General features: G+C 39.5%; 1 protein-coding gene across 6 annotated transcripts in view; it reads left to right on the top strand.

Moving 5' to 3' along the window:
• The first annotated feature begins 6,989 nt into the window (after positions 1-6,989).
• The window catches only part of WDR41 (WD repeat domain 41), a 204,438-nt gene continuing 198,122 nt past the window's right edge, over positions 6,990-13,305 (top strand). For 2 of the 6 annotated variants that reach the window (XM_035714328.2, XM_035714329.2), the window contains exons 1-3: positions 6,990-7,043; positions 7,391-7,447; positions 7,905-8,018. In XM_035714328.2, the coding sequence (XP_035570221.1) occupies positions 7,005-7,043; positions 7,391-7,447; positions 7,905-8,018 (210 nt within the window). In that variant the 5' untranslated portion in view covers positions 6,990-7,004. Of the gene's footprint in view, positions 7,044-7,390; positions 7,448-7,898; positions 8,019-13,305 lie in introns of those variants that run through there. The other 4 variants (XM_025437309.2, XM_049108355.1, XM_049108356.1 and 1 more) reach the window with 3 other exon arrangements.

Below are 13,305 nucleotides of genomic sequence, written 5' to 3' on the forward strand. Positions count from 1 at the left end.
CCTTGTGTGTATACACATCCTTGTGTATTTTTCTCAAGATTGGTACTGAATATATGTGGTATAATATGATGGCATAGTAATTATGTTGCACTTAGTTTACCTTTTGTTGACGGTGAAAGAAATAGGATATAGGAATTCAGCCTAATAAAGATGATGTTAGGTATTAAACACAAAATAGGATGAAGAGCAATTTGGGTAAATCAAGGTAGTTATAGATGGAGAATACAGCGGAAATTCTAACATTGGAGTAATTTATGTTTGATGTCCTCGGTGACTGCTTCCTGTAAAAAATGAAAATGTTTTTAATGTGTGCTGTGGACTTTATATTTCAATTTTTAGGATAAAGAAAAAACTTAACCCACAAAGATGTGTCTTCTAGTAATGGCAGTAGTTAACCTGTCAGTTGAAAGAATGTAACCTTCCTTTTCTCCTTTTCATGACATAAAGGTAATCTCATCTGAGGGCATTTATGTGAAGAAATAACAGCATGGCATGGTGAAACTACTGGCTCATTAATCCTGGCATCTACTTCCTACAGGGTTCCTTGATTAGTTAGATTCATTCATTGGGCATTTCGGAGTTTTTGATTTGTCACCATTGACTAGGTTCACTGAGTTCAGGCTAAATTGAGCCAGAAGCAATGTTTATTAGTAATTTTGTAGTACAGGCTACCCTAATAATTCAGCCCAAATATCTCATCTGAAAAATATCCATTCACCCTCGCTTCTAATGTGGGTTGCAGCTGTGTTCGTAGGGAATTGAAAGAATACAAGTGATTGGGCATGTCTTTTCTAAATTATTAATATGATGGCTAATAGCTGTAAACCCATCCTCATATCCAATGCAGAAATTATGATTAATTTTAAAAATAAAAGCAGCAAGAAAGAGGGGCACCCCCTGCTTGGCTCTCTGCTCTCATCAGTGCAGAGCTTTTGGTACAGGAACCATGGCCTATTTAGCATGTGGTCATTACAGAGAGAAACAGAATAATGCCTTTTGCGTTTCTTCTTGCATGCTCTCAAAAGAAGGCATGGATTTATAAGACTTACTAGAAAACACTTTTAAGGACTTTTAGGCGTGAGCTACAAAGAGGCCCTCTCTTGATTTTGACAAAGTCGTAATCAGTCTTTAAGCAGGCATAATTAGTTGTTTGTGCAGTTAAGCTGCATCTTCTGTCCACATGCTCAAATACTGCATATATCCAAGTTCGCATCTGTAAAGCCGAGCTGGATTTGAGACAGACTTGTTGCAGTTGCTCACCCTGTGCCACAATCCCTTTTAGCTGTGAGTTGAAGTAATTCACAGGTACCAGGAATAGATAATTCACCCACATGACATATAAAGTATCTGTTCTTTATATCTTTCATTGAAATGTCACAGGGCTCTATCTGCTTTTGTTCACCATCATTATTGAATCTATTTAAGATAAACTCAAACAAGGTCAGACTAAGAACTCTAGAAGCCCTTCTCATAAGATTATATGTGATGCTTATGAAATTAAAAAATAAAAATAATAGTAAAACACAAAATATAGGTATATTGACAGTGAAATAAGTTCTTTCTGGATTTTATAATTTTGAAATTCTGAATGAGTTCAGTGAGGCTTAATTGGTTTCTCTTTTTGCTGCCCTTGTTTTATTACTTATCATGTGCTTAATCTGCCACTGGTACTCCCAACAGTGATTTCAGAAATAGTATTTTCAGATGGTGTTTATTACTTTCCCTCTAGTACCTTACATTTGAACCCCTGTTTTTCAGTGTTCAGTGTACTCTCCCTTTTTAATCATAATGTCACCTTTATGAGTAGATATTGTAATCCCTCCTTTAGAGATGAAGAAATTGAAACTCATAGAGACTAAATAACTTGCCCAAGGTCATATACCCAATAAGTGGCAGAGATCATTTTTTTAAGTCAGGTCTTCAGATGTTTCAGGAATACCATTGTATATGTGACATGTAGACATTGTTCTTATTCTTAAAATATTTTCAGGGAAGAAACTAAATTGCTTCCTTTACTTACAGGCTTAACAATCCAGCCTTGTTATTTAAACAGTAGAGATGATTTTTTTTTTTTTTTTAGTACAGATGATTTTTGATGGGACGTGGTAGCTACATTAAAGGTAAACATGGTTTCAAGAGTCTAAAAAAAGGCCTTTCCTCTTGAACTTTACCCACTCTGTGGAAATGAATTCAAGATGGTTCTACCAAGCGACTGAGAAGGCTTTTTATCGAGTGAAGAGTCTTTATCAGTGGAGTTGTCTTCTCGTGACAGGAGCTCTGGAGTGATGTGACAAGAAACTTGGGAACTGGCTCTGAGAGTACTTTGAGGGGTGGGTGGCATACTAAGGAAGAGGGGGTGTTCTGACTTCCACAAGAGAGAGCATCCTTGAATCCCTTGGTGCTACAGATATGTTCCTTGTCTTTCCCTGCAAGATTTTATAGGGAGATCTTTTGATGTCTTTTGATGTATTACATTAAATGGTCACAACTCCGGATAAGCTGTTTCTCATTTTTCTGTCTTCCACATATTAGAAATCCCCTGTCCATCATGGTCATTAAATCTCAGCGTTTGAAGGGATATTTGAGATCACCTAGTCCTGGTTCCTGACCACAGTTGTTTTTTTCTTTTCTTGCCAAGTGGACTTGTAGATTCTGGTAGATCACAAGACAAATCTCCAGTGTTGGCCCGACAGCCAGGAAGTCCCTCATTTTATTGACCTTGTCTGCTTTCTTTTCTTGTTTCTATATTTTTGCTTCATTAGGACTTTACATCACATATCTTAGTACTGATGATTTTTATTTTTAGTGTTCTATTACTATTTCTATCAGTGTAACACTAAGTTATGGTATGGTACCACATAATCCTACCTCTGGCTTTACACAACTGGGTTTATTTCTTGCTCACAAAAACTCCACTGTAAGTGAAGTGATTGTTGAGGACAGTTCCCCTTCATGTAGTGTGACTCAGTGATCCAAACTGTTCATTTTGTGGTTTGACTTCCTCAGTATAGGGTTTCCATCATCTTTGGGGAAGGAAAAGGGAGAGCTGGAAGGCTGTGAATTGACTCTAATGCTTTGGCCTGGAAACTTCTGCTTATGGTCCAATAAGCAAGACCTAGTCACATGATTTCCTCTAATTGCAAGAGGGCTGGCCATGGATTTTCAGTGAGTAGAAAATATCTCTGCAGTCTTACTTTCTCTGTCATAAGCAGCCTTAGCTCTCTTATTTGAAATGTTTTTCATACTTATAAGTCAACAACTACTTTTTTGTGGTTACCAGCCAAGCAGTGGAAATGGGAGTGCCAGAGAAATAGATGATGTACAGGTCCTTTAAAAAAAAAAATTTATTTATTTATTTGAGAGAGAACAAGAGAGAGAGAGAGAGGGAGAATGAGAACAAGGGGAAGGGGCAGACAAAAAGAAAGAGAATCCCAAACTGACTCCCCACTTAGCGCAGAGCCTGATGTGGGGCTCAACCTCATGGTCCTGAGATCATCAGTCAAAACTGAGAGTTGGATGCTTAACTGAGCCACCCAGGTGCCCCAATGTCCAAGCTCCTGAGGAGCCTACATACAGATGGTGAGACAAGACAAATATATATATTTAAAGATTTTATTTATTTATTCATGAGAGACACAGAGAGAGAGGTAGGGACACACAGAGAGAGGCAGAGACACAGACAGAGGAAGCAGGCTCCATGCAGGGAGCCCAAAGTGGGACTTGATCCCTAGACTGGGATCATGCCCTGAGCCAAAAACAGACGCTCAACCACTGAGCCACCCAGGAGTCCCAAGACAAATATATATACCTTGATATATATATATATATATATATATATATATATATATATATATAGTTTTAAAAAATATTTTATTTATCATGAGAGACAGAGAGAGAGAGAGAGGCAGAGAGATAGGAAGAGGGAGAAGCAGGCTCCATGCAGGAAGCTCGACGTGGGGCTCGATATCTGGTCTCCAGGATCCCACTCTGGGCTGAAGGCGGCACGCTAAACCGCTGAGCCACCAGGGCTGCCTGACAAATATATTTTTAAAAGAAAACTACACAAGACTTTTTAATGGTTTGATCAAATGCTAAGTATTCTGATTTACATAATAAATGTAGTGGGAATGCAAAGAAGTAGGAGATCATTGGGCCTAGAATTCCTGGACAAGGCTTCCTGAGGGAGCTGAGCCTCATAGCATAGCAATGTGTCCCTTTAGGATTTTCTTCTCCAGTTACTGGCATGCTGTGACTTCTCTTTGTGGGCCTCATTTTCAGGTCGATAAAGTAGGTGTGGCATATTTATCTGTTATTACTAAGTTTTCTATTATCATCTTAAATTTGGAGCCATTGACCAGATTAGGTCTATAATGACCAGGACGAGCTATGGTGGACTATTTGCCATACCCACATTAATAACCATTTATAATCTCATACAGTGTCATTACAGTATCACTGATGAATAGTATATTCACTGATGGATACAGCATCACCAAATAGATAAATTTTTGCACTGTAATTTTCCAATATCTAGGATTGACTCTGGCATATAATAGGTGCTCAATAGATGTTTATTAAGTTGAATTTAGGTCATGTGTGTCAGTGTTAAAGCTCCCAGTTTATTGCACTTGCTGCTTGTCTGTTATATCTAGGGGAGTTACCAATGAAAAATACCATATATTAAGGGGCTTATATGATTATTAAGATAAAAAAACAAATCACTCCTGACAACAAGCAAAATAATGTTTTCATTCCCATAAAAAGAGACCATTCTCATCCTGCGGTGAATACAGTACTCACTTGGAGTAAACTAGTCACCCATGGGAGGCTAATTACCTTTTCCGAAGAGCCCGGCTACCATGTAGTGTCTTACAAAGATAATTTAGTAAATGATGCCCTGGTATCTTGGAAGAGTTAATATGCCACTCTTAGAAACTCCAGTGACGTATTGTTTCCCACAATAGAGGAAGGAGCACACGCTTGCCAGGAAACCTACTATCTTAGATTTCCCTGTTGGAAGACTTAAGAGCTTCATTTTCGTTTTAAGCCTAGTGGCTTCTCTGAGAACTAGTTGTATGCCTTGAGACATTTCAGATTTGAAGAGTTATGATGAGAATTTTCTCCTCAGGTGTACTAATTCCATAGTAGGACCTCGAGGTTCTGGTAGGTGTTGCTTTGGATACCCTGCGTTGGAAAATTGCTGCTTCTCAAGGAGATAGTTTTCCCCTTTTACTTGTAGAAGAACAACCCTTGCCCCTATTCTGCTGTAGTTGAGGACCATGAAGATAGACAGCATGGTTTGGAAATCATAGTTGTAATCCTTGATCAGTTATTATTGAACCATGATCTCAGTCCAGTTACTTAGCAGCTATGAGCTTCTATATCCTCATCTGTTACCTGAGGTTCTTTCCCAATGCTAACCCATATCTAATAATGTTATAAATCTGTATGGCTGACCAATGTGGGAAAGTCAATTTAAAATACTGCAATCAGGGATCCCTGGGTGGCTCAGCGGTTTAGTGCCTGCCTTCTACCCAGGGCGTGATCTTGGAGTCCCAGGATAGAGTCCCACAGTCCCAGGATCGAGTCCCACATCAGGTTCCCTGCATGGAGACTGCTTCTCCCTCTGCCTCTCTCTCTCTGTGTGTGTGTCTTTCATGAATAGATAAATCTTAAAAAAAAAAAGATACTGTAATCAGAGGCCTGGGCAGGCCTTTGTCTAATCTTTCTTTTAACGGATTGTTCTATTTTTTTTTTTTTGGTGGCTTTTTATTTTTGTTTTTGCATAGTTGGTAATACATCATTTGCAACTTCAAGTGAGGCCACAAGTCACATCTGTGAACATCTTGGCATCACTTGAACAACAGGATCTATGAGAACCATGTTGTTGCATTTGACTTTCAGATTCTTCGCCGTCAAATGCTAGTTTAGGGCATCTGAGGGAGAGAGGTGTTGGGAGCTGATACCGATGTATCTCATGATTGCATTGTACTTATTACTTCACTTCTACTGACTTTATAGAAGGTCCGCTGTGGGCCCAGGATGGCAGAAGATGAATGGGACGTGGCCTGTTCTTGGCATTTAGTTAATGGAAAACATCTATTGGATTTGTTTCTTCTTCCCTCGTCCTGTAGGCCCAACTGAATCCAGGACTTGGTGATACGAATGGCGAGCTTTCCTTCCTGAATGGCACCGTGGGAGCTAACACACTTCCCCAGGGCTCCAGGCTGATCCCTGCCTTCACAAGGAGGACCAGTATTGTTCCTCCAGTATTTGGGAGGAGAGGATCTGATTGTGAGTCAAGTCAAGTCAGCATTGTGTAAGGGGATGAAAAGGTGGGCACAAAACAGCCGTGCTCTGCTGAAGAGTTGCTACCACTGACACCATCCCTAACCTCCTTGTAATAGGATCCAGGGTTGGAAACTGCATTGGAATTATTTTCCAGGGTAGGAAAGGAAGATTGGAATATGCAAGAATTTAACTTTCTGTAGAAAACATGGCTGTACATGTTTTTATATCATCCAGTAAAGTATGGTTACTCCATGGATTCAACTGAGAAGGAGAAATTAGAAAATAGCTAGGCATATCCTTCTAAAGGAAGGTAAATTTTGCTTTGATTGACTGGATTTGTGTAGTACTAGTTCCTTGTATACAGTTAGCAAGACATGGATTGGATAGTCATAGGCATTGGATAGTCCATGGATTCAACTGAAAAGGAGAAATTAGAAAATAGCTAGGCATATCCTTCTAAGTCGGTAAATTTTGCTTCGATTGACTGGATTTGTGTAGTAGTAGTTCCTTGTATACAGTTAGCAAGGCAACTGGACAACTACTTAGAAGCTAGTATGTGGCAGTGTCAGTGTATTTATTTAGTTGCCAAGGCAATGCTAGGTGTTTATGACCACGTGGGAGGATGAAAGGAACGGGTGGCTTAGTGGCCGTTCAGGTGAGTGCATGGACATAGGCCAGAAAGTATTGCTGCTCATACCTCTTTTTATGTTTGGATGAAGGCAGATAGTTCAAGTCCAGAGGAAACTAGTGAAGTATGTGAAATTTTTTAGGAGGCTTCAGCTTCCTTCTCTCCCCTGACATTTTTAGTCAGGATCTTCTCCTTCAGATCCTTTTCCTTATTCAAAATAGGAAATTAGCTGTTGTCATTTACATTTCGACTAAATAGATTTAAAGCAATATGCTAACTCATCTATTTCAAACCCTTTAAGTTTAGTGTGGAAGGAATGTCTGTATCTTCATCAATTAAAAACTTAAACATTAGGAAGCAAATAAAATTAATGTTGGAGATAGAGTGTTTGCATAGGAGCATTCTTCAGTTTAAGGAAATTTTACCACACCTGAGACTGGCTCCCCAGATAAATCTACTTTACTTGTTTAGGGATGCCCCCAGAAGTTAGGAGAAAAAGGAGTGAAGAAAATATTCTTTGTGTTGAAGGTGAGACATGGATGAATTTTATTATTCTTCAAATGGTATATACATTCTTTTGTTTGTTGGACACATTTCGCAAGGAAAAAACAAAGGTATCAATTATAATTTCTTCCTGTCACAGTGTCCTGTCTTAAGAATCAGCTTTTCTAGAGTAACTAAGATTTTACAGATATCCTTAGAGATTGATTGCCTAAAAACTTCTGAGGCTACAGAGGTACTTTCTGCATTGTTGATTCCTCTTAGGTGACCCTGGGCTCCAAAGTCACTTGAGCCATTTATCTGTCTTTGAGTTTTAAAGTAGTCTTCGTGAATGCACTGCTCCCCTACAAAAACCCCCCACCTCTTTTTCTTTCCTATCTTTATTCCTCTGCTTTGAAATCCCCAGAGTCCATTTTTCTTATGTAATACACTGCTCTGAGCTTTTCTTTTTCCTTCCCTATGGTAATCCTGTTGTTCCCCACAGACAGGAAGTCCTCATCCTCCTGGCCCCAAATTTCTGCTGCCTCAGGGACACCTGGAGCTGGGATCAGGGCTGAGGAGGAGCATTAGGTGGACATGTTGCCCATGCATCCCTCAGGTAATTATGGTGAGGGGAGAGGGAGAATGGAGGATTAGTTGGGTATAATACAGAAAAGTCTGACCTGGAGCATAGGGATAGAGTGAGATGATGAAATCTAAATTTTGGGAGAATCACATCTGGAAGTTTGTCTGTATCTGCCTTTGGCTCAGGTCATGATCCTGGGGTCCTGGGATCGAATCCTGCATCAGGCTTCCTTCAGGGAGCCTGCTTCTCCCTCTGCCTGTGTCTCTGTCTCTCATGAATAAATGAGAGTCTGCTGTGTCTCTCATGAATAAATAAATAAAATCTTAAAGAAAATGTTCAACATCACTCATCATCAGGGAAATACAAATGAGAAATCACAATGAGATACTCACACCAGGAGGTCTCTGGGTGGCTCAGCAGTTTAGCACCTGCTTTCCGCCCAGGGTGTGATCCTGGAGTCCTGGGATCGAGTCCCACATCGGGCTCCCTACATGGAGCCTGCTTCTCCCTCTGCCTGTGTCTCTGCCTCTCCCACTCTGTGTCTCTCATGAATAAATAAAATCTTAAAAAAAAAAGAGAGATACTCACACCAGTTGGCCTGGCTAAAATTAATAGCTTAGGATACAACAGATGTTGGCGAGTATGTGTAGAAAGGGCAACCCTCTTTCATTGTTGGTGGGAATGCAAACTGGTGCAGCCACTGTGGAAAACAGTGTGGAGGTTCCTTAAAAAGTTAAAAATATAACTACCTGACAACCCAGTGATTGTACTACTAGTTATTTATCCAAAGGATACAAACATAGTGATTTGAACTATGGAAAGAGCCCACATGTCCACTGACAGATGAATGGATGAAGAAGAGGTGGTGTGTGTGCGTGCGCGCACACACACACACACACACTGAAAGTCATCAAAAAGAATGAAATCTTGCTGTTTGCAATGATGTGGATGGAATGCACTTATACTAAGTAAAATAAGTCCGAGGAAGACACCATATGATTTCACTCATATGTGTAAGAAACAAAACAGATGAACCTAGGGGAAGGGAAAGAAAAATAAGATGAAAACAGAGGGAGGCAAACCATAAGAGTCTCTTAACTCTAGGGAACAAAATGAGGGTTGCTGAAGGTTGGTGGGGGAGATGGGGTATTTGGGTGATGGGTATTAGGGTACTTGATGTAATGAGCCCTGGGTATTATATGCAACTAATGAATCATGAAACTCTACCCCTGAAACCAATAATACACTATATGTTAACTAACTTGAATTTAAATTAAAAAAAGAACCTATTGAAAAAAACTCTACTAGATGCTAGGTAGGGTCTATTAAGGTAGGAAGGAAGGTCTTTGGTCATCTCATCTCATTATTGCTAGTCAAATCATTCACAGAAATTGTGGAGCAGATGGTTATTTAGCATCAGCTTAGACATTTTCAAGAGTCAGGAAACTCACTACCTGATAAGGTATCTCATTTCTTCAAATACATTCTCTCTCTCCCTCTCTCTCTCTTTTTTTTAAGATGTTATTTGTTTAAAAGAGCGATAGAGACTGTGAGAATGAGGGGGGGGGAGGGTGAAGGGAGAAGAAGGAGCAGATTCCCCACTAAGCAGGGATTCCCGAGGTGAGATTTGATCCCAGGACCCTGAGCCAAAGTCAAATGCTTAACTGACTGAGCTACCCAGGCACCCCTCTTCAGGTACATTCTTATATTACACTGAAACTGTCCTTCCTCTGTCTTTTCCTTGATATTCCAGAAAACAACTCTGTAACCTTTATTATTACTTGATAGGTCTTCCCATGTGTAAAGACAACTTTCCTATTGTCCTTCCTTTCCTAAAACCTATGAAAAGATAAGGGGCTGTGGTCAGAGATGGGAGGGTTTCCCAAGTTATCAAAATATGTCTTTAGTGGGGCGCCTGGGTGGTAATTAGTTGAGCCTCTGCCTTTTGGTTTTAGCTCTGGTGGTGGTCTTGGAGTCATGAGATGGAGCCCTGCATTGGGCACCACACTCAGTGTGGAATTTGAGATATTCTCTCTCCCTTTGTCCCTACTGCTTGTGCTCTCTCTTTCTCTAAAATAAATAAATCTTAAAAAAACATGTTTAGTCATCTTTATTAAATAGAAGACAGATTTTATCTGTAAGGAACATGGGGGAGGTCTTCGTTTTTTCCCCCTATCCCAGACATTTTTTGAGTGTTCATTTTTTAAAATCAGCATTTCTCAGTCTCAAGGGATGGGGTTTAAGTTTTGAAGTTTGAGAACCACTGTTTCATTCACTGTCCAGGTGAATTAAGTGTAATTGATGTTAATCCCAGGAATGAGTCTCACCTAGAAAATAATGTTGAGCCTTTCTGACCTCTCTGCTAATAGCCTTGGAACAGTCTTAAGTCTTTACTGACTGAATATTAACATCAACTCCCATTAGCTCTCATTTACAAGCCTTCTTTCCCCTTTTTCTTAGTCATAGATTTCTCAATTTTAGTTCTACCTTCTCCCTGACAGCACAGAAGTTGAGTTCTTTTTTTTTTTAAGAAAGCTACCAGTTTTATTATTTTTTAAAAGATTTTATTTATTTATTCACGAGAGACACAGAGAGAGGCAGAGAGGCAGAGACACAGGCAGAGGGAGAAGCAGGCTCCATGCAGGGAGCCTGATGTGGGACTCGATCCCGGACTCCAGGACCACACCCTGGGCCGAAGGCAGGCACTAAACCACTGAGCCATCCAGGGATCCCCCAGAAGCTGAGTTCTTTAAAGTCTCCTTATCATCAGCCCTCTAGGTTACTGCTGATATAGGATGGTCATCTGCTCCCAACATTCAAGTTTTCTGAGATTATTTCTATGCTCAACTGTTTATTTAGATTTCATTGCTCTTCAACCTTTATTTTCCTAGAGTTTTATATATATACAAACATTAATGTAACTCAACATGAATGGAATCCACTTTTAATTCCTTCCTCCATCTGATTATTTTTCCTTGGTTTATGATCCCTTCTAATCCTCATACATGTGCCTATTTAATTTTTAATATTTGTAGCATATATATGTCTTATATATTTGTTTTTATTATTATTTTATTCCTTTGTTTTTAGAGAGCACATGAGCTGGGGGGGGGGGGGCAGAAGGAGAGAGAATCTCATGCAGGCTCTATGCCCAGTGTAGAGCCCCATATGGCACACTCAGTATCACAACCCTGAGATCATGACCTGAGCCGAAATCAAGAGTTGGACACTTAACCAACTGAGCTACGCAGGCATCCCCCCAAAATAGGTAATATTTTACATTTTGTTTCTGTATATTTTCCACATTGGGGTATGTCTTCATATGTATAGTTTTAATGACTATAGCCCATATTCTTTTCTGATAAGTGTTAACTGTTTATTGTAAATATTGTTAAATATGTACACATATTTGTTTATTCAAAATACATATTGATTCCATAGGTTCGTCACTCAGTTAAGTATTAAGATTTGATGTATGAGTGTGTGTGTGTGTGTGTATGTGTGTGTGGATTAGAGAGAGAAAAGGAGATCTGTGTGAAAACAAAGTCACATACAGCTACAGCATCCAGTATGGTAATCATTAGCTACTTGTGGCTATTTAAGTTATTTTTTTTTTTTTATTTTTTTATTTAATTTTTTTTTTTTTTGCTTTTTTTTATTTAAGTTAAATAAAATTAAAAGGTCAGTTCCTCCTTCACAATAGTCACATTTTCAGTGCTCAAAAACCACATGTGATTGGTGGCTACAATGTTGGTTGTCATTATAGAAAGTTTTATTGGTCAGTGCTGACTTGTAGCTTTCTAGGCCAGAGAGATAGAGAATCAGGTTGCTCTGCTTCTTGCTGAATTCCATGGGACTCTGCTCTGTGCTGTAGCGATGGAATTGAACAATGTAAGCGGACAATGAGTACTCCCCAAGGGCTTTTGAAGAAATGCCTGTAAGTAAGAACTTACCTTGCCATGGGATTTCAAAGTAAAAATTTTAAAAATGAGGTTAAGGGGAAACAAGGTAATTTTGACTACCAAGGATAGAGAATGGGAGGGATGTGCAATTTGGGTCTACTGTTTCTGTGCCTGCTATGTATCATTACTTGAATCCACATTTCAGTGATTTTCTCTGTCAGTGGTAACCACAGAGTGCTTTTTATATAAGGGTTTAGATTGGATCTGTAGGTAAATTTGGGCTATACCTTGGCCATTTAGAGCAGGTATGTGAGAGATGTGGTAAGGAGTGAAGGAGGAGAGCAACTATGATTTGAGACAGATACATGTGTGTGCTCACGCACACACACTCACACACAGTAAGCTTCTCCAGCTCTGTTGTCACTGTTTTAGGAAAACAACTGTCTCACCACTTACAGCTTGTCTGGTGCCTGATCTGAAATTAGCCATACTTTCTCCCCAGGGCATCCTCAGATCCCTGAAGATCTCAAAAATGGTTATACCTCAAAACCCTGGGGACCTGGTCAGATGTGCTGTTACATTAATTATAATGCAGATCAGGATTGTGGATTCTGTATGCAGATGTGCATAGAAAGCCTGCAGATGTGCACGAAGAGAAAGCTGTTGAAAAGCTTGAATACACTGCACTGGTGCCAGGCATATTTATCACAGGGTAGTTACTGAGAATGCTTGATGGGTTTATTTCATGACGTAGGCAGTGTCAAGTATATAATGAGAGAGATTCAGTTGAGCTAGTAGGGGAAAAATAGGTATATATTTACTTCCTTCTGATACCCCTTCCCCTCCACAGCCCTCAGAGTGGGCTTATAAAAATTTTTGAAGTTTCAAATGGTGACTTAAGGTAACCAATGACTGTTTCTATGGGGACTTAAAATAATTCTAAAAATAGAAACTTACTTAAAAATGATAACCTGGTATCTTTGTTGTTTGCAATATTGAAGAATCACAAACTCATCGTGGACTTGGTTTGTTATAGTGACTATGAGAGGGTATTACTATTATAGCCATTAATGTTTAAGATTACAGAATATTCCAAGTATTTACAAATGTAGAGAAAATAGTACAATGAACTCTCATGTATAAATCACCCATGTCTAATAATTTTTTAAAAGATTTTATTTATTTATTTATTTGAGAGAGAGCATGAGCAGGAGGTGGGGAGGAGATGGGCAGAGGAAGGAGAAGCAGACTCCCTGCCAAGCAGGGAGCCATATGTGGGGCTCTGTGTGGGGCTTGATCCCAAGACCTTGAGATCGTGATCTGAGCCACCCAGGTGCCCCTCCCATATCTAATAACTTTTAAGATTTTGATTTCATTTGCTTTATTAATTCTTCTCTCCATCTTCTTCTCTGTTTCAG

The sequence above is a fragment of the Canis lupus genome, chromosome 3 (assembly GCF_003254725.2).
Source record: "Canis lupus dingo isolate Sandy chromosome 3, ASM325472v2, whole genome shotgun sequence".
NCBI classification, from domain to species: Eukaryota; Metazoa; Chordata; class Mammalia; order Carnivora; family Canidae; genus Canis; species Canis lupus.